The 21,584-nt window shown below is 35.1% G+C and overlaps 1 protein-coding gene across 2 annotated transcripts in view; it reads right to left on the minus strand.

Annotated features, from left to right (window-relative positions):
* Positions 1–77: 77 nt before the first annotated feature.
* Positions 78–21,584, minus strand: part of LOC138335986 (acylamino-acid-releasing enzyme-like) — a 28,907-nt gene continuing 7,400 nt past the window's right edge. Inside the window, exons 2-23 of one of the 2 annotated variants that reach the window (XM_069285224.1) lie at positions 19,173–19,402; positions 18,156–18,243; positions 17,597–17,675; positions 16,952–17,091; positions 16,441–16,578; positions 15,079–15,170; positions 14,759–14,799; positions 14,306–14,427; positions 13,421–13,478; positions 12,850–12,947; positions 12,206–12,257; positions 11,352–11,434; positions 10,271–10,406; positions 9,865–9,942; positions 8,732–8,812; positions 8,343–8,431; positions 6,316–6,426; positions 5,406–5,454; positions 4,709–4,739; positions 3,588–3,690; positions 3,302–3,408; positions 78–2,637 (exon numbers count right to left, since the gene is read on the minus strand). In XM_069285224.1, coding sequence (XP_069141325.1) covers positions 2,523–2,637; positions 3,302–3,408; positions 3,588–3,690; positions 4,709–4,739; positions 5,406–5,454; positions 6,316–6,426; positions 8,343–8,431; positions 8,732–8,812; positions 9,865–9,942; positions 10,271–10,406; positions 11,352–11,434; positions 12,206–12,257; positions 12,850–12,947; positions 13,421–13,478; positions 14,306–14,427; positions 14,759–14,799; positions 15,079–15,170; positions 16,441–16,578; positions 16,952–17,091; positions 17,597–17,675; positions 18,156–18,243; positions 19,173–19,402 — 2,121 coding nt within the window. In that variant the 3' untranslated portion in view covers positions 78–2,522. Of the gene's footprint in view, positions 2,638–3,301; positions 3,409–3,587; positions 3,691–4,708; positions 4,740–5,405; positions 5,455–6,315; positions 6,427–8,342; positions 8,432–8,731; positions 8,813–9,864; positions 9,943–10,270; positions 10,407–11,351; positions 11,435–12,205; positions 12,258–12,849; positions 12,951–13,420; positions 13,479–14,305; positions 14,428–14,758; positions 14,800–15,078; positions 15,171–16,440; positions 16,579–16,951; positions 17,092–17,596; positions 17,676–18,155; positions 18,244–19,172; positions 19,403–21,584 lie in introns of both variants that reach the window. The other variant, XM_069285223.1, reaches the window with a different exon arrangement.

Genomic DNA, 21,584 nt, shown 5'->3' on the forward strand with positions numbered 1-21,584 from the left:
TAAACATTTTCACAGCTATTGACCTGTGTTTAATATACCAGTAGTGCACTTAAAGACCAATATTAGATATGTTCTGATTTTCATTTATTTTCATTGGCTATTACATGCATATAGTTACATAATGTTCAATATATACCATAACGACTCTGTGTTTCCATTTTAAGAAACACAAAGAGTCATTATTTCTTTGTGAACTTTATTGAACAAACACTGCATTCTTCAGACAAACGCTTTTCTTAAAATTTATATGCACATCAATAGAGATTGATTTTGACATTTTTTGAAGAAATGACATATTTAATACAAAGATAAGGACCTTAGTTTCGGTCCATATGGTGTTATATCGCCCTTGTAGAAATTAAAATAATGACATCAAAGGTTCATAATGGATAACGATTCTCATATAAATCAAAGCTTGTCTGAAGCAAATGACAAATAGATTCACAGCTTAGTTGACAGTCACTGGTGCTTGACAACTGTTTTGATACACGATGTAAAATATAAGATTTTGTTTAGCAATAAAATAAAGAAAACAAGTTTTTAAGTTAATTATCACATCTGATTTATTATGGCATTTATCAAACCGCTCAGAGTCAACTATCAAAATAATTACGCAATAACAAAAATGTCTGTTTATTAAAAAAATAAAAGTTTCTATACATCAAAACCACTAAGCATACTGGTACATCAATGTCTGTACAGTTGGTAATAGGTTACTCAGTTTTAATATACATGTAAATAGATATATGTATATAAACGCACTGGCCACATGTGTATGTCACAGTATTGCAAAGTGATGGTAATATGAACACTTATCATTGAACTTCACATTAATTGATACCTCCTTTCTGTATTCTACTGGCAATAAGCCTCACCTGACAATAAGCCTGTACTCAAGAATAAGCCCACACCTGACAATAAGCCTGTACTCAAGAATAAGCCCACACCTGACAATAAGCCTGTACTCAAGAATAAGCCCACACCTGACAATAAGCCTGTTCTCAAGAATAAGCCCACACCTGACAATAAGCCTGTACTCAAGAATAAGCCCACACCTGACAATAAGCCTGTACTCAAGAATAAGCCCACACCTGACAATAAGCCTGTACTCAAGAATAAGCCCACACTTGACAATAAGCCCCACTCAACAATAAGCCCTATTTGACAATTAGCCCCTACTCGACAATTAGCTGCAATATTGTAGCTCAAAAGACTTTTTGACAGAAAATGGTGTCATCTTTAGAGCTACAATTGGTGCCTATTACTGCTTACGGAGCAAAGTAATGATTATGCAAACCATTATAAAACGTTTGTTTGCATTTTTATCGTACTTGTTTGATATCGCTTACCTACTAGGCAGTAAAACTGAACCAAATAAAATATCAAATTCTCATCGAGGCATTATTATTTTACATAATACATATGAACGTCTTTCTGAAGGGAATTTATACGACAAGTCCACAAATTGTGAATTTGACGTCTTGTGAGCGGTACGGTAGATAATAAGAATGGTAGTTATGTTTGTTTTGTACAAAATTAATATGTAAATGCATGTATACGCATAAAATAATTGGAAACCAACAAAAAAGTATAGAAAACTATGCCCGAGTGATTTTCAGAGGCAGTGCTCCACTACGACACATAGGGACCAATTCGTACCCGGCCGAAAGGTATAGTAGGCCAGGTATGTATATATTTGTTCTACTCGACAATAAGCCCCTAATCGACAATTAGTCCCTTCTTGACAATAAGAATCCTCCCTTTTTTATAAGACCAGGCCCCGATTTCTCGAAACAAAAGTGCAGACTTAAGTCAAAACTTAAGTTTTTCTCCTTATGTAACTTACATGAAAATTTATGACTTAGGTCAGTTTTTGACTTGAGTCTGTTTCGAGAAATTGAGGCCTTGTTGAACTAGGGTGAAATAGGACATTATTTCAGTTTGCTGAAAATTTTTAAAACTCTTAAGTATGGAAAAACATTCAGCAATAAGACCCCTTCCCTCACAAAACTTTCTAGGGCAGGGGGTGGGGGTGTGGGGGGCTTATTGGCATTAGAATACAGTATATAATATAATTATCATCATCTACAAAATGTAGAATGACTAGCACTATTACTGATTCATATTCTTGAATAAATGTAATATTATTAATTGTGAATTGTATGTAAATATATAAAAGCTATCAAAGTACTTGAATAATACATGTAAAGTTTCTCTATATATGCATTCAAACAAATGTATAATCAGTCAATTTTTCATAACATTGTTAATACATAGTTGGTAGAACCCTGATAAAAACTTCAAATTATTTGAGCACCTGAGTACACTGAAGGACTAGCTGAAACATTTATCAGAACCAAGGAAATAATTTACAAGTTTGAGGTAAATATATTCAGCTGATTAAGTAGTTTTAAACATCTATATATCTTTTTTGTAAGTTTCTCTTGAAGATACACAAATTTGCAAGATTCTTTAATCTATCTTCATTAGGTAATTAACTTCATTAGATTAATAATTGTTCATCAGTTTGTGAAAAGGCCGAGGTGAATGTCAAACCAGGAAACTATATTGACAAATGCATCAGATTCAGCTTCAGTGCTGACAATGGGATGACTGTTCCCCTCGTACGTCACCAACCTGGAACAATAGAATTTATTTACATGTCCTGATATGTATATATGAAGGTGTTTACAACATGTTTCAATTTTTTATTTCTATATATATACTGGACACTGAGAATTTAATGTTAATTAATATATATATATATATATATATATACATGTAATAACAAATTGATAAGGACTTGTAGATATTTCTTAAACAGATGGTTATCTTGCAGTAGTGCAAATATACTAGCCATAATGATTAAATGCGTGTATACAGGTGTTTAAATAAAAGTTTTATTTATTGATTATGACAGCCAATAATTTCAAGGGCTACAACTCCTTATATGTATAGCATATATGCTATCCGTGGGTCAACTAAGCACTCTTCCCTGAAGATCTTCCAGAAGAGGAAGCAGACATTCCAGAGGAAAGAGATTTACAAATCTAAAGCCTAGAAGTTTCATTATATATGTAGAAGAGATGACTCCAAAGGTTTGATGGTATATATGTATACATACTTGATTATTAAGGGCAATAACTCTACATAAAATGGCAGAGTTCACTAAAGAACAATAAATGTATGCTGTGGATGTTGCATTTTGATAATAAACTTAAGATGATTTTGTAGCATTTTCTACATGATAATGTTTTTATTAACAGAACTTTTCAATAATAATTGTAAAGAAATGCTTTACCTTGCAGGAACATTCCTAGATCGCAGCGCCTTGTAATATTGTTCACCCTGTTTTGGAGGAACTCTTCGATCGTTAAGACCAAGCATTATTTGTAAGGGGGCCTTGACCTGAAACAAAAATTTGAACAAATACCATCAATATCTAGAGAAAGGAAAATAGTCACAAAATCTCAGTTGATTACTCAAAATATTCCTTAAGAGCAAAAAACCTATTGGCAATTATGCTTATTTGTTTAAAACTTTTCATTCTGAGCATAGGTATTATTTCAGAGAAATCATTGAATTACCTTGTCAATGTGAGCTATTGGAGACTTGTTAAACATTTGAGACAGTTGTTCTGCGTTGGGTACCACTGTGTGATCAAATGGCAGGCCACACTCCACCATCACCCTTAAACAAGATTAAAACAGTAAGAGTATAAAGAAAAAAACCAAAAAGCCACAAAGCGTGGCATTCCCCCCTGCGCCCCGCAGTTGGTATGAAAACCCAAAATTTATGTATATAACAAGCTATCAAGTATAACTTTAAATGTATAATTTTTGACTACATAAGTTTCTATGGTGACAGAAAAAATATAGATAATGGAAGGTCCACAATAGCAGAAGGCACAACAACAGCACTAGTCTGTTATATACAGAATGTGTCAAGGAGCTGCATTGAACGTTTTTTGAGTTATAGACCCGAAAAGAATCTCCACACAGACATAGAGACAGATGTAGCCAAATTTTAATATGGTATATGTAATAAAATTGTTACACTATAGTTCAATGTACACACTGTCATGACCATGCTGCATCAGTACACAAAAGTATAAAAAGTGTACAAGTTGTTATCGAAATGAAAGTCAAAGATTTATGCTCTCTGTCTATTTCAGCACAGCTGAATATACAAAACTATGATATAGCGTAAATATTCACTGGTTGTATAATAATATCAATCATTACATAGTCTGAAACAATTGTTATAGATCTAAGTGCTTCTTCCCCATGATAATACAAATTGGCCCAAAAACTATTATGTTTTGAAAATTACTATGATTTAGCTTCACATCCTATTAACAACCAGGAGTATTTAAGAATGCGTTGTATCAAAAACAATCAACCTGCATGCAATATCCGGCAACTGCACCACATGGGGTTGACGTTCAATCTTGCTACGTACCTACATATAGAGGTGGAGGGCTTGTGTTATTGAGTCAAGACACTTTCATCACTCGGCCATGTGCCATGACCCCATATAAATTCACCATATAAATTGCTTTTTTTATTGATATACAGCTGAAATAAGTATCATCTATTTTAGATAAATAAATACTTAAGTATGGAAAACGTTCTAAATTGATTCTGTTGTGTGTAACTTTAATAACAAATAATTAGTTTGTGCTGAATTCAAATAAATGTAAACTCACCAGTCAGGAATGTCAGTTACACCAATCATATCTGAAATTTAAAGTAAAACAATTGACTATTTTTTCCATATAAACACTGATTTACATCTGCATATTAAGGATTTCCCTGTGAGACCTACATGGTCACTTTAGGAATTCAAAAAGTTTTTTTTTACAATTTTTTTGTTTGTTTGTTTAGTTTTACGTCCTATTAACAGCCAGGGTCATGTAAGGACGTGCCAGGTTTGTTGGTGGAGGAAAGCCGGAGTACCCGGAGAAAAACCACCGGTCAGCGGTCAGTACCTGGCAAACTACCCAACATGGGATTCGAACCCGCATCCCAGAGGTGGAGGGCTTGTGGTAATATGTCGGGACATCTTAACCACTCGGCCACCGCGGCCCATTTTTTTTTTTTTTTTTTTACAAAACCCAAATTCCAGGGGAAAATATTGATCTATAGTCAGTACTGAGCAAATGATATGTCTCAAATAATCATGAGTTGTAAAGTTGCAGCACCAAAGTAGATAATTAAAAGAGGCAGAATGTCAGATATATTTCACCCTCTGCAGCAATCATGGACATCTACAATGTAGGAAGGGATGTGGTAACAAATAACATCCAACCACTGAATGAGTACTATAACAAATAAATTGTATTAGAAGTACAATAACATCTATTCACTGAATGAGTACTATAACAAATAAAGAGTAAAACTTACTTGTTAGATTTGTGACAGGATTCCTACAGGTACCTGCTTTGTAAAACTCCTAAAACAACAAAGAAATACGAAATATGTATCATATGATACAATACACAAGGCACTGTACAGTACAATGAGTATTTTGTTATTATGATGCAGTGGTTTGATTTACATATATTTTAGGTATTTGTATGTACTATTAACCCTACAAAGTGTGAAATTCAGAAACTGCTTTTATAAAAGATCAGTTTTGAATATTGTCATTCTATCATGATTTAATTAATTCTGAAGGGGAGATAATCTATTATCATAATTCATATCAATAATTGATGGATTAGAGGAATTCATGGATGATAATCTAATACCAAGGAGGAACTAGGGGGAGGTAATCTAGTATCATAATTTGTATCATCTAGCACCAAGGAGGAACTAGGGGAGATAATTTAGAAAAATAATTTGTATCAACAATTGAGAACCTAGGTGAAATCTGAACTCTTTGGATGTAACTCTAATGCATTAACCTAAGCATCCAATTTGAAACTAAGGTCCTATTTTCATAACAACTGGTAGCCACCGAGCACACAGCCCCTCGAAAAATGTAAGTCCATCAATGCTGTATGTTGTCCATCTCAAAGGAGATATTATTATATTCATTTTCTCAAAATACAACTGTAGAAGTTCAACATTTCAATAACTATTTATTTTCATGTGCGCAGTTAGGGAGTTATTTGGTTTTCCTTACATCTATCATATCCAAGGTAATGTTTTATATCTGACGTGTTCCGACTGATCTGGATGAACTAAAGGGAGATAATCAAGTCTTATAATTCAGTTCAGAAAATCTGAAGGAGTATACAATGTACTTAATGTACATTTACAGTTTGCCTTTTAAAATGACCATTTTTAAAACTTAGCAGTTTGTACATACAGGATATTGACCAATCAGATGAGTTGTTAGGAAACCACCATGAGATCCACCAAAAACAGCCACTTTATTTCCGTCCACTCGGCCGCTCTGGACCACGCTCTCTGCTGCTGCCTGTCACATGTAAACAGAAATAATACTCTATACTCTACTTTTAATTTGTGGTACAAACTAAAACTATATGCATTTGTACAGTTTGTGGTTTATCTCCATTTGATAGTACAGTTTGTGGTTGATCTCCATTTGTACAGTTTGTGGTTTGTTCCATTTGTACAGTTTGTGGTTTATTTCCATTTGTACAGTTTGTGGTTTATTTCCCATTTGTGGTTTATTCATTTGTACAGTTTGTGGTTTATTTCCATTTGTACAGTTTGTGGTTGATCTCCATTTGTACAGTTTTGTGGTTGATCTCCATTTGTACAGTTTGTGGTTGATCTCCATATGTACGGTTTGTGGTTTATCTCCATTTGTACAGTTTGTGGTTTATCTCCATTGTACAGTTTGTGGTTGATCTCCATTTGTACAGATGTGGTTATCTCCATTTGTAAGTTGTGATCTCCATTTGTACAGTGTGTTGATCTCCATTTGTACAGTTTGTGGTTGATCTCCATTTGTACAGTTTGTGGTTGATCTCCATTTGTACAGTTTGTACTGTGGTTTATCTCCATTTGTACAGTTTGTGGTTTTTCTCCATTTGTACATTTGGTTACATTTGTACAGTTGTGGTTATCTCCATTTGTACAGTTTTGGATTTGTCCATTTGTACAGTTTGTGGTTTTTCCATTGTAAGTTTGTTTCTCATTTGTACAGTTTGTGGTTTATCTCCATTTGTACAGTTTGTGGTTTATCTCCATTTGTACAGTTTGTGGTTTATCTCCATTTGTACAGTTTGTGGTTTATCTCCATTTGTACAGTTTGTGGTTTATCTCCATTTGTACAGTTTGTGGTTGATCTCCATTTGTACAGTTTGTGGTTGATCTCCATTTGTACAGTTTGTGGTTGATCTCCATTTGTACAGTTTGTGGTTGATCTCCATTTGTACAGTTTGTGGTTTATCTCCATTTGTACAGTTTGTGGTTTATTTCCATTTGTACAGTTTGTGGTTTATTTCCATTTGTACAGTTTGTGGTTTATCTCCATTTGTACAGTTTGTGGTTTATCTCCATTTGTACAGTTTGTGGTTTATCTCCATTTGTACAGTTTGTGGTTTATCTCCATTTGTACAGTTTGTGGTTTATCTCCATTTGTACAGTTTGTGGTTTATCTCCATTTGTACAGTTTGTGGTTTATCTCCATTTGTACAGTTTGTGGTTTATCTCCATTTGTACAGTTTGTGGTTTATCTCCATTTGTACAGTTTGTGGTTGATCTCCATTTGTACAGTTTGTGGTTGATCTCCATTTGTACAGTTTGTGGTTGATCTCCATTTGTACAGTTTGTGGTTTATCTCCATTTGTACAGTTTGTGGTTTATCTCCATTTGTACAGTTTGTGGTTGATCTCCATTTGTACAGTTTGTGGTTGATCTCCATTTTGTACAGTTTGTGGTTTATCTCCATTTGTACAGTTTGTGGTTTATCTCCATTTGTACAGTTTGTGGTTTATCTCATTCCTATGTCATATGAAAGCTGCAAAATAATTGGTAAAGGTTGTTGTCTGAGTTTCACATCCTATTGTAACAAAAGAGGAGAAAATGTAGCGGCGGGACCGGGATTCAAACCCGGGACCCTCCCAACACTAACCAAGTGTTCTATCAGCTGAGCTACCTGGTCACTAATGATCGACCTAGTCCAATCCCACTACAACAGCCAAAGTCATTAAAAAAACAAACAGGCTCAGCAGGTGAAGGAAAGCCAGAGAACAACTAAGAACCTATTTTCAGTATCTGGTAGTTGTCCAATGTTGGATTCAAATTTGAAACAAAGAGGTTTAGGGCTCATGTTGCATGTCAGATGAACTAACTCACTGTGACCCTCATTGCTAATGGTAAATAGCCAATGGCCTTGTGCTATGTAATCAAGTTAAAACTCACCTGAACATCTTTCACATCTTGATCTCCTATACGGCCAGGAAGGGATCGCAAGTTATTCTCCCCAAAGCCAAAACTTCCTCTGTAATTTACTATAAACGAACAACAAGTTAAAAATGGAATTTCTTTAGCTGAAAGTCATACAAAATAAATGTCTTTAATGACTTAAATGGACATAGGTAATAATACACTTAAAACCAACTGTTTAGCAGACGATAAGAAACTGGGAATTAATTGACTGTATACTCGGAGTACATAAACATTTGAAGCATGTGACTCAATTGTTGAAATTAAATCAACACGAAAATGCTGCTATGCATCGAAATGCTGTATAAGTAATCATTAATCAAACATTTTCTACCATGAAGAACATAACTATGCATTACTCTTACCCATAAGAACAGCAAAGCCACAAGTAGAAAATCCAGCTGTGTAACGCATGAATGAGGTGGTAAAGACACTGTGGGGACCGCCTGTATAGAAAGGAGCATCAATATATATTGGGTCATCTGTGTTTCGACAAAATCACAAAGATTATTGTGATCACTTTCAGGATGTCTTATAATTTAACAGCTAAAGTTTACACAAGGGCAGCTATGAGGATAGAAAACAGAAAATTTCAAAGTTTTTCTGATTGATGTACTAAAATTTGGCATGGTAAAGGTGCATGTTGAAACATTACATTTTTGGAGTTCAAACAATATTTTACATAAGAGAAGGTGATTAGGGTTTCTTTCATCATTGCACATCAGGGGAGATAATTTCGGTTTAATCACCATTGTACATCAGGGAAATTCATTTGGGTTTTCATCAGGGGTAATGTATTAGGTTTCAATCATTCCTGTACATCAGGGCAGATCATTTGGGTTTTGGCAACCACTGTACATCAGGGGAGATAATTTGGGTGTCTAATATCAACGTATATCAGGGGGAGATAATTTGTTTTTTATCAATATTGTACAAAAGAAGAGATAATTACGGTTTCATCACTAGCATACATCAGGGGAGACAATATGGGATTTTATCACGATTGTATATCAGGAGAGAGATAATTTGGTTTTTATCATCATGTACAACAGGGGAGATAATTTGAGTTTTTATCATTAGCATACATCGGGGGAGATATTTGGGATTTTATCACGATTGTACATTTGGGGAGATAATTAGGGTTTTTAACATCATTGTACAACAAGGGAGATAATTTGGGATTTTATCACAATTGTACATTGGGAGGAATAATTTAGTTTTTATCATTATTGTACAACAAGGGAGATAATTTGGGGTTCTTGACTAATGTACATCAGGGGAGATAATTTGGGATTTTATCACGATTGTACATCAGGGGAAATAATTTGAGATTTTACCACAATTGTAGATCAGGGGAGATAATTTGGATAAATCACATTTTTTTATCATCAGTTATTGTGACTGTAACATTGTTCAACAGGGTAGATACCAACAGGGAAGATACTCAAGGTAATTTACTAAACTGAACTACAAGGTCATGATAACTATAGTACAGTACCATGAGGAAATACAATCAATGGTGGCTTTTCTCCTTGATCAACAGGCATCACAAGGATAGCTTCATAGTCCAATTTGTCTAAAACAGAAAACATGTTTGATATTGGTATGTGAACACTACAGTGTTATCAGTAATCAAATAGCATGTTCATTTTTATGATATATAATTTTATGGAAACATTTTTTCCTACCACTATCTTTGCACCATGGTAACACATTCATTTTGGCAGTTAAAAAATTATGATTTGATTTAAAATCAAAAAAAAAATTATTAATGAAATTACAAAATATTGTTCTTGTGAAAATAACCAGCAGCAAGATTTAATAAATCATTTTAATATCTTATATTTTATATTTTATACCGAGAAATTTCTTGATAAAATCGTATTCCAACAATACTGACTTACCATACTTTGGGTGTGTCCGGTCATCTGTTGGTATCAAGGTGAGCACCTCGTACTGAGAATCTGTCAGCGGTGTTGGTTGTCCGTCTATGGGTGTAAGGTTCACCTCTGATCCTGTGGCAGGCAGATCAGCCACAGCCTGAGGGAAACAAAGATTGATGATGTTTAGAAATCTGTACAAATAAAGTATTTTGGATTCCCATCCATACATTTGACCTGGGATAATCAGGTTGCTGATCTGTAACACATATTCACAATAAATAACTTAAATAATCAATGAATTTGATTGATGACTAATTAGTGAACATCATTCAGTAATCCGGGAAAAATTAAATACGGATGGTCAGGCCATTAGCCTTCAAATATTTGGTGGTCCACTATTTAGAGCAAAGATTAAAGGAAATTTTCAAATTTAAATAATCCTGTAATGTTCTGAGGATATCATCAAACTATCTGACAGACAGCTGGCTAAATTTGTTTTTTATTTTCTATTTTTCATTTGAGGAAGTGCCCTGTTTGAGGGAGCTAGCAGACAAATGCAAGTCCATCAACAATTGGTTGCTACCTTGCTTACAACTGCCTGGCTTACAATTGCCTCATGCTACATTGCAGTTTGTGACCTAGAGGTAAGGTAGGGTGCCTATTGGTAGAATACCATTATCATTTTACCCAATCTAATTAAAAGTGAACTTGTAATTTCAATCCACTATGATACTCTACATTACGGTCCAATACCAGAATTAACAACTCCTCATTCAGGGTCACCTCAGCATGACCCCTATGGCTAGTCAATCAGCATTTTGCTTATGAAATCTTCAGTGTGGTTGATTCTCTCAAAAGTATAAACGGCTAACAGTATGTCCTGAGATGTTCCAATTATAGTCCAGAGGTCATGCTGAGGTGACCCTGAATGCGATGTTGTTAGATCTGGTAATGGAGCATTACATAGAGCATCATAGTGGAGAGGAATTACAAGTCTAATTTTAATTAGATTGACAGAGAATAAACAGGTAAGTCAATCAGCTTTATAGTAAGAAAATACAGTTCTCTTGATATATAAAAGCTAGTACATTAATAATTTTACCATGTATTGTGGTTGATTTGGAGAAGAACAACAGAATACAATTTTATCCTTGTTGACATCCATCACTTCAAAAGACTTGTTTCCTGAATGAGATAAAAACATAGTATAAAGTTACAGTCAATGACCACTGTTGGAAGAAAATCAGTTACATGTATTTAGATAACTAGCTTATCTGGTAATGTATTAGTGATACATTTAAGCATTAAATTGCCTTCTGGGAATTTATGGTCCTATAATTCTCCCAGGATTGCAGACAAATTGAATGACGTGCATTAGCATGTTATGATTAATTTATCTGCTATCCTGGGAGAATTATAAGACAACAAATCCCCCAAGAAGGCAATTTGAATCTTATATTTCTGTTTTCTGTTATTTTTAAGCCAACCTGCAATGTACACTATAATCACTATCACAAATCAAATTCATCACTGCCCTCGTCAGTGGAGCCTCTTCTTGTGACGTCATAAGAACTCCCGATGTTATTCGCAGTTAAACATAAGTCCATGGAAATAAACATAAAAACCTCAGTACACTTCCAACATTTTAATCAATATGTTCCATCTTTAGAATATTGAACATTTTAAAATCGAAACTACAAATATTGTTGTGAATAACATAATTTTTTTTCTTTCATTCCGGTAGCACGCAAGTATACACAAATAATGCCCATTGCGTTCAGAACCGCGTCACAATACATGTTATATATCTCCCTACACCAGCTGGCGTTATAGGAGAATCATGATCTCATTAATTTCCTTTTCGTTTGATAAGATTATAAAGTGTCAGTCCTGAGCAAATGGAAATATATAATTATATAACTGTATGTAGAGAACGTGGTACTTTTTAACACTCACCAGGAGTAATTGTTTTCATAGTTTTCTCTTGTACATCAAACATCAATCCTACCTACAACATAGAAACAAAATACAGACGATTTGTCTATGCTAGGTCAATCAGCAAGTACTTGAAATGAGATGGGGACCATTTTTTCTAGAGTTTTCATACACAGACATTCTTTATAGATCATCCTACATAAAATTATAGTCATATTCAATTTTGTGTCTGAATGGTTAACCTACCCAACATTTGTATACACAGATTAGGTTTACAAATTGGTTTTCTCTCTTAGATCCTGAGAGAGAGGGATAATGGTAAAATGTCTAATACTTTAACCACTTTGTTCCACAAATGTCTACTTTAATTGACACTTTCAATATATAAGAAGATAATGATAAGGATAGATAATGCTGAACACCTAATCCACATGTATACAATAACTTTGATGTATTCATGGAACTATAATCATATTCTGTAAACCAACTTGTTAGAATTAGAATTCACAAAAATAAATTGCTGTGAAAAAATTAGCCATTAGTACATTAGTGTGTTTTGCCTGTAAAGTTTTAAGTAAGATCACCATGAAAATGTTGTTGAGCATAAAAAACGTGAAATTTATTTGCTTCAAAGGGACATAGGTTTACATTGTTACTGTACGTACCACACTACTCCTCCATACAGTACTGGTCACCAGTCTACAGCTGTCTGTACTCCAGCAACGCTTGGGTAGTCCCAGAACATGTAAACCAGGAAATTCACCTGCTACAGCAACAAAAGTTAAGTAATACAAAACATGGTATCTCTATATGTATGATATTCATCACAAAACAACAAACCATACTTGAATCTTTGAGAGTATACACTAGTTTTTTTTCTCAGTTATTTTAGAAAAAAGTTAGGTATATTTGTTGTTCATAAATCAACACTTCAGAATGAATATTATTTAAGTGATTTTCATGCTGTGAAGTGCGACATTATCGACTATAATTGATCATACAAACACAGCAAATATCCTCAGCTGTCTGTCATCTGCTTCATAATTCATGATCTTTACAAAGCAAACATATTTTTCCTGGGATAGCAGTGTTACAAACTTTGTGTGGATAATGTAAATCAACATAATTATAAAAGGAGCACTGTAAATTACATAGAACATTTGACAATTCAACCCTTTTAATAAATATCCTGAGTATACATTTATTTATTTACCTAATTATACCAGGGCTAATTACCTGCTGGTGCAGCTACTATGTCACACACCACATTCCTTTCTCCAGATGCCCAATCATACTACAGCGATAAAAACATTGTACTTAATGGTACATGTATTATTATAACTATTATATTATATATGTATTCCACCTTTGCATATAATATAAAATTATCTCCCCTGTGGAATGTATTGATTATGATGTCATTATTTTGTAAGCGAAACTCAAAAGGTTTTCTCAAAAAAATATCACATTATTGCTCACAAAACTATGATATCACAATCAATATTTACCTGCAAGGGTAGATAACTCTTTAATGCGCAAATACGAAATTTTGCGTAAATGTACATTTATTTTGACTTCATGGTGATCATCTAAATTATGGAGACCCCATTATCAAAAAGATTTATTTGATTTTTTTTGGCTTTACCTTTGCTTTATTATTTAACAAAAGAGTATTTGAGCTAGGACCTGTCTGATGTAGTGAGAAAGCTTGAGTACTGAACCTCTCAGCCACTGTACCCCATAATTTCAAAATACTGGTATCTGACACCTTAACTATTTGGCCATTGCTACCCAAAAATTCATAATTTCTTTACAGAAGTCAATAATATGCTGTCGATTACTGAAAGCAAAATGGCCTGTAGCTTGTCACACTTTACCAATATAACAGATAATGTTAATACAGTAAAACTTTCTTAAGATGAACATGCTTGAAACAAATGCTTATTATGAAGTAATTCAAATCCCTGCTTTGGTTCTCGTTATTTTACTTCCTTGGGAAGCTAGAAATTTCTGTTACAAGCAAATTAATTGTCTCAGTCTCATGGACTTTGTTATAGGAAGATTTTACTCTGTAGCCATATAGATAGAACTTCTAAAAGTCTACTTGTCCTGATAACTTACAATCATCAGGCGACTACTTTGCATGTGAGGTCCACCTATCTCGTTATCTAGGTAGACGAGTTTGGACTGGTCAGGACTGACCCTAATACTCCTACAGCTACGTTCATCCTCACTGACCATTTCTACAACACAGAACATAAATTCAGAGGTAGGTGTTCATTGTGAGGTCATGTGATTGTAAGCGTAACATTATACTTTGAGGAGAAAACGACATAAATTGCACCCACAAAATAATGACAATGGATACCTGACCACAAGGGAGCTAACTCTATAACACAAAGATGAAATATTTTGTATCAGGGCTAGAATAAACTAAGATCACTTAACTCTAACCTAACCAATCAATTCACACCACGCATGCTTTCACATGATTAATACTAAAGATTGCAATAAAAGCAAAACTTGTTTTAATGTACAAGTAGGAACCTCTCTTTTACCAACTGTCTTACTTACTTAATTCTGATGACTTGAAATCCAGATAATAAATGCCAGATCTGTAATCATGAAAAAAATTATAAAAAGATATATATTCATTCCATATGTTTAATGCATAAAGGCATTTTCAATATCTACAATGTATAAGTTTGTTTGATATGCAAACTACCAGGTAAGCCTGAAGTTTTGGTTGCATATTTTCTACAAGGTATATCTTGGATTTTGAGTCTTTCAAACTTTAATTTGTACCAGGCTATATAAATTTGACATTGAGATAATGAGGCCCATTATAAGATAAATTAACCTGTCCAGTAAAACACCTGTCTATAGTGACTTACCTTCTAATTGGACAATAGATCAGACCTGGTCGGTATGGGTTGATGTCCCAGCCTACAAACAGTACACCTGAGTCTGATGGTGCCCAGCTAGCCTGCAGAATAGATAGAAAACAAATTAAAGTACATGTATTATGTATACATATTATGACACCTTTCACTACTGCCCTAAGACAATCACATTAGGGGGCATCCAGGAGAGCTCATATAATCTGATGTCTAAGGGAATCTACATACTTGTTTAACATTACTTGATCAAGGAAGAGTCGCTCTTCTGTCCCATCACACAAAAGATGGAGGATATATATGTTATTTATATCATCTTGACCAGAAAAGAGTCCACAGTAACATCTGACAGAACTCAGATATCACTGGATATCTATTTTATTTTACAGTACCTGCCCTAGGAACAGGTTCTCAGGAACATAGAACAGAACTATTTTATTTTACAGTACCTGCCCTAGGAACAGGTCCTCAGGAACATAGAACAGAACTAGGATATCACCCTACATCTGTATTATTTTACATTACCTGCCCTAGGAACAGGTCCTCAGGAACATAGAACAGAACTAGGATATCACCCTACATCTGTGTTATTTTACATTACCTGCCCTAGGAACAGGTCCTCAGGACATAGAACAGAACTAGGATATCCCCCTACATCTGTGTTATTTTACATTACCTGCCCTAGGAACAGGTCCTCATGAACATCGGACAGAACTAGGATATCACTCGACATCTGTGTTATTTTACATTACCTGTCCAAAGAAGAGTTCCTCCGGAACATCAGACAGAACTTGGATATCTGTGGATATCTATGTTATTTTACATTACCTGCCCTAGGAACAGGTCCTCAGGAACATAGAACAGAACTAGGATATCACCCTACATCTGTGTTATTTTACATTACCTGCCCTAGGAACAGGTCCTCAGGAACATCGGACAGAACTAATATAACACTCTACATCTGTGTTATTTTACATTACCTGCCCTAGGAACAGGTCCTCAGGAACATCGGACAGAACTAATTTAACACTCTACATCTGTGTTGTTTTACATTACCTGCCCTAGGAACAGGTCCTCAGGAACATCGGACAGAACTCGGATAACACTCTACATCTGTGTTATTTTATATTACCTGTCCTAGAAAGAGGTCCACTAGAAACATCGGACAGAACATGAATATTTCTGGACATCTACATTATTTACATTACCATTCCAAGGAACAGGTCGTCCAGAACATTAGATATCTCTGGAAATCTATGTTATATACATTACATATATTTGAATGATGTCCTCTGAAATGTTACATAAAACTTGTATTTCCTTGATCAAAGCATTAACTAACATATTGTTTTACATTACCTGTCCAAGGAAAAGGTCCTCTGGAACATCGGACAGAACTCGGATATCTCCGGATTCCAGATCCAGGATACAGATGACACTTAAGTGTTTACTTAAGAGCTGTTCTCCCCAGTCCTCCTTATAGAAATGTTCTGTGCCCTGAAAATCATAACATTTATTTGTAAAATAAATAAATGATAAGTTTCAGTAAAATGGCCGAAACAATCTCATCAAAATTTCACTATCAATAAAATCTCACAACTTTCATTTGTTACTGAGTGAAGTCTTTTTGAATATCAGTTCATAACAAATGGAATCTCAATCATAATCCATTTTCGAAGACCAACCATGTTCCCCTACAATTATCATTAATGTCCGTCAGTGGGTCTCCAAAGTTGCAATAACTCCCTGCCTTATGTGACCTTATTTGGGACCCACCAACGTAATTTGCTATATAGTTACTGTAATCAGTAACGTAACTCTCTGATTTATTTGACAAGCGACCACAGACTATTTATGATACGAATCTCACTCGTGAAATTTCTTCTTCTTTGTCTTTATCTTTGTCTTTTTTCTCGGGCTCAAAGTAAGAGACAGACTTAGGCAGCTTCTTCTCAGCAATGTATAGCAGACTTTTCTCAGAGTAAGACCACGCAAAACTTCCAAACTGCTCTGAAAATTTCAAATTTGGTTTCAATGTACCAAGGTTTTTGCCAGCTATATCGGGAAAAGGACCCTAAGCAAAATTTAGGAAAATATCATAAGTGTTTTTCAAAATTGAGATAATATAATAAGTATAACTTTGAAAAAAAAATTCTGGAAAAAATAGGATCTTTGAGAATTGCCTTCAAGTTCTACGATATATTGATATTATTGCCAAAGCTTTTCATATCATTTTGGAGTTTTAATTAAATTTACCACAATTGGGACCCTACAAAGGCCTGGCAAAACCCTCTGTACAAAATCATATCCTTTCAAATGCTGAAATTTATAATTATGTTTACAAAGATATGTTGAAACAGAATCTCAATTTAAAGTACAGACAGTATACATTCATTTTATCTCCTTTTTGTGGTGCTGATATGAGAAATAAAAAGCACATGATTTACATTTTGAAAATTTTGAAAGCATTTCATACTGTTTAAAAAGTGTACAACAAGCAAAGGTAACTACCAACCATCATTTTCATAGATCTTTCCATGCTTAGACTGTGCAGAGGCATCAATACATTGACTTTTGAATGTTCCTTCCCAAATCTGTAAAGTACAGTTTATTCAAAAAGTCAACAAATACATTTTTCAAAATTATGTATATTGAAGAGCTTTAAACTTACAGGAAAGACATCCCATGCAACAGAGAATATATCAGTAAAAAGAAATGTTAGGCCTAGGGTGAGACAATTCATGTACAAATATATGTAATTGCATGAAAAAAGGAAATTTTCATTCAGGGGAGACAATCAGCATACAGAAATGATATCATACACATCTATGAATCCCTGGCCTGCAGGTAAGGTGTTAGAATTGTACCTGCTGGTAAAAAGGTGATACATTATTTTAATCTACATTTAATTCAGAGTAAATTAAGACTTTAAAAAGATGGAAGGGCACTTATAGGGATGGGGCTGCTTATTAGGATGAATATGCTGTGATATGGTTGATCAAATAGCTTTACTGATTTTATTACATAATATTCTGATAACACAATCTATAACTTTATGATAATGCATGGCTTACCTCTATAAAATACTTATCCTCATCTTTCTTTGTTACTTTTTTAACAACAGCTCTCAGGGAACCTGATGGAGACTCCTCATTCCAAAGTCTGAAAAAAAAATCAAATAAATAGCATGTCTTTATATCTTGCTACCAAGTGGGGTCAGGAGTAACTGGGGATAAAATAATTCACCTACTTAGAATGTTTAGAACAGATAACATCCTTTCAACTGTCGGACATAACTGATTTAATCTATTCAAAATGACATTAGCTAGTGGATAAATTTATTAAATCATATTGTAAATCTACAAGTCATCTCCAACTTATCTGGACATTAGAGTTGATTGTACTTGACAATAGTGGTTAAGCCACTCGCCTTTCACCTAGTCGGCCAGGGTTTGATCCCTGACACGGACGTGAAAAGGTCAGGGGTCACATGCCCGATCAAGTGGGTTTTCTCCGGGCACTCCGGTTTCCTCCCACACTACGACCCCTCGCACGCTTACATCCGGGCCATCGAGAGTGATTTATGTAAGTTGTATAACTTGTTTCTCAATCGATGTAAAATAAATAAAGTTTATTATACTTGACCATAGTAGTCTCAGACTTTGGGTTCATAACCTACAAAATGCTTCGAATATGTTTATTTTGAGATGATGAAATATTATTTACTGTCAATTATTCCTACCTTCTGGTGATTGTGAATTACATTTTGACAAAATATTTTTTTGTCGCAATAACCAGAACGTGGGACTAAATGATGGAAAATCTTACTTTACCCACATAAGTTTGCTATCTCAAAATTTATCCAAATTCACAAAAATTTAACAAAATCACATGGTAAAGCCTGTCATAAGAGTGATGCAATCAAAGGCTAAAAAGTTAAATAGCAAAAATAAATCCTCGTGAACAAGTTCCAGATAGTGAATCACAAAATTTTACACCCACAAAACTTAACAACTATACAGTATACAATTAGTCATCCTGGGTAATACAGTAAAAGTCATAACCAAGGGACATAACTCAGGGCCACTTACTCATTCGTTATTTCTCTGTTTGGTGATCTGAAGTCTACACTGACACTGCCAGATTGTCCACTCAGAAGGTAATCTCGGGAGAATTTGACCTTCTCTTTCCTTTCAAGGTCATGTTGGGACCATTGGGTGTTTAGGATAGTCTGGTTTTTGTTGGAAAGATTGGAGATACAAGCAGAAACAGGTTCTGGAAATCTGATGAGTTGTCGATACACATCAACAATCTTGTTTACCTGAAGGTGATAGAAATGATATATTTTCATTTGATGATAATTATTTTTCAACATAAGAATGGAATCAATTCTTATTCCAAAGTGTCTTATGGTCATACCAAGGTATTTTGTTATAATTGTAGAATGGCATCAACAAAGTAATTATATATTTCCTTACAACCCTTCCACCACCCCTTCTCTCTTGCTCACCCCTCATGCTCTTCCTCACCTCTCTCCCTCTTCCCCATCCCCTCTCTCATCCTCACCTCTCTCCCTCTCTCCCTCTTCCTAACCTCTCTCCCTCTTCCCCATCCCCTCTCTCATCCTCACCTCTCTCCCTCTTCCCCATCCCCTTTCTCTTCCTCACCTCTCTCCCTCTTCCCCATCCCCTTTCTCTTCCTCACCGCTCTCCCTCTTCCCCATCCCCTCTCTCTTCCTCACTTCTCTCCCTCTTCCCCATCCCCTCTCTCTTCCTCACCTCTCTCCCTCTTCCTTACCCAATGTATCTTCCTCACCACTCTCCCTCTTCCCACCCTCTCCTTCTTCTTCATCCCTCCCTCTCATCCTCACACCATCTCCCTCTTCCTTAACCCCTCTCCCTCTTCCCACCCCCTCTCTCTCATCCTCACCTCCTCTCCCTCTTCCTCACCCCTCCCTCTCATCTTCACCCCCTCTCCCTCTTACCCATCCTCCTCTCTCTTCCTCGCCCCTCTCTCTTCCATCTCTTCTTTTTTTTGCCCCCTTCCATTATTTAGTCCCTTCTTTTGGCCTCATATCAAAGTCCTATTCTTTCCCTAATTTTTGACCCTCTCATTTTAAAAAAGCCACCATCATTTCTAAGGTCCCTTATTTTGGCATCATATTAAAGTCCTTTCCTACCATATAAAATTATCATCATGAATTATTTGAGTATTAGACCCCAAAATTCCAAAATAATATATTCCATGAATGATTGGCTACTTTAATGTGATGATCAAATCTTAATTGTCTCATTAATATATAAATATTAGTCACCTACTTTTATTTTCTCTCGTACATGTAGGTAAGTGTATTATAGTAATCATGTATGTAAATTTATCATAAATACACTCATACATGTTTAATGATATAAATAGATAACTTCAGTCGTGATTGTGAATATCCTACACACTGTGATCTAGTCACATACACCAGCTCATTGTGAATATCCTATACACTGTGATCTAGTCACATACACCAGCTCATTGTGAATATCCTATAGACTGTGATCTAGTCACATACACCAGCTCATTGTGAATATCCTATACACTGTGATCTAGCCACATACACCAGCTCATTGTGAATATCCTATACACTGTGATCTAGCCACATACACCAGCTCATTGTGAATATCCTACACACTGTGATCTAGTCACATACACCAGCTCATTGTGAATATCCTATACACGTGATTCACATGTGATATCCTATACTGTGATCTAGTCACATACACCAGCTCATTGTGAATATCCTATACACTGTGATCTAGTCACATACACCAGCTCATTGTGAATATCCTATACACTGTGATCTAGCCACATACACCAGCTCATTGTGAATATCCTACACACTGTGATCTAGCCACATACACCAGCTCATTGTGAATATCCTATACACTGTGATCTAGCCACATACACCAGCTCATTGTGAATATCCTATACACTGTGATCTAGTCACATACACCAGCTCATTGTGAATATCCTATACACTGTGATCTAGTCACATACACTCAGCTCATTGTGAATATCCTATACACTGTGATCTAGCCACATACACCAGCTCATTGTGAATATCCTATACACTGTGATCTAGCCACATACACCAGCTCATTGTGAATATCCTATACACTGTGATCTAGCCACATACACCAGCTCATTGTGAATATCCTATACACTGTGATCTAGCCACATACACCAGCTCATTGTGAATATCCTATACACTGTGATCTAGCCACATACACCAGCTCATTGTGAATATCCTATACACTGTGATCTAGCCACATACACCAGCTCATTGTGAATATCCTATACACTGTGATCTAGCCACATACACCAGCTCATTGTGAATATCCTATACACTGTGATCTAGCCACATACACCAGCTCATTGTGAATATCCTATACACTGTGATCTAGTCACATACACCAGCTCATTGTGAATATCCTATACACTGTGATCTAGCCACA

This window comes from Argopecten irradians, chromosome 12, assembly GCF_041381155.1.
Source record: "Argopecten irradians isolate NY chromosome 12, Ai_NY, whole genome shotgun sequence".
Taxonomy (NCBI): Eukaryota; Metazoa; Mollusca; class Bivalvia; order Pectinida; family Pectinidae; genus Argopecten; species Argopecten irradians.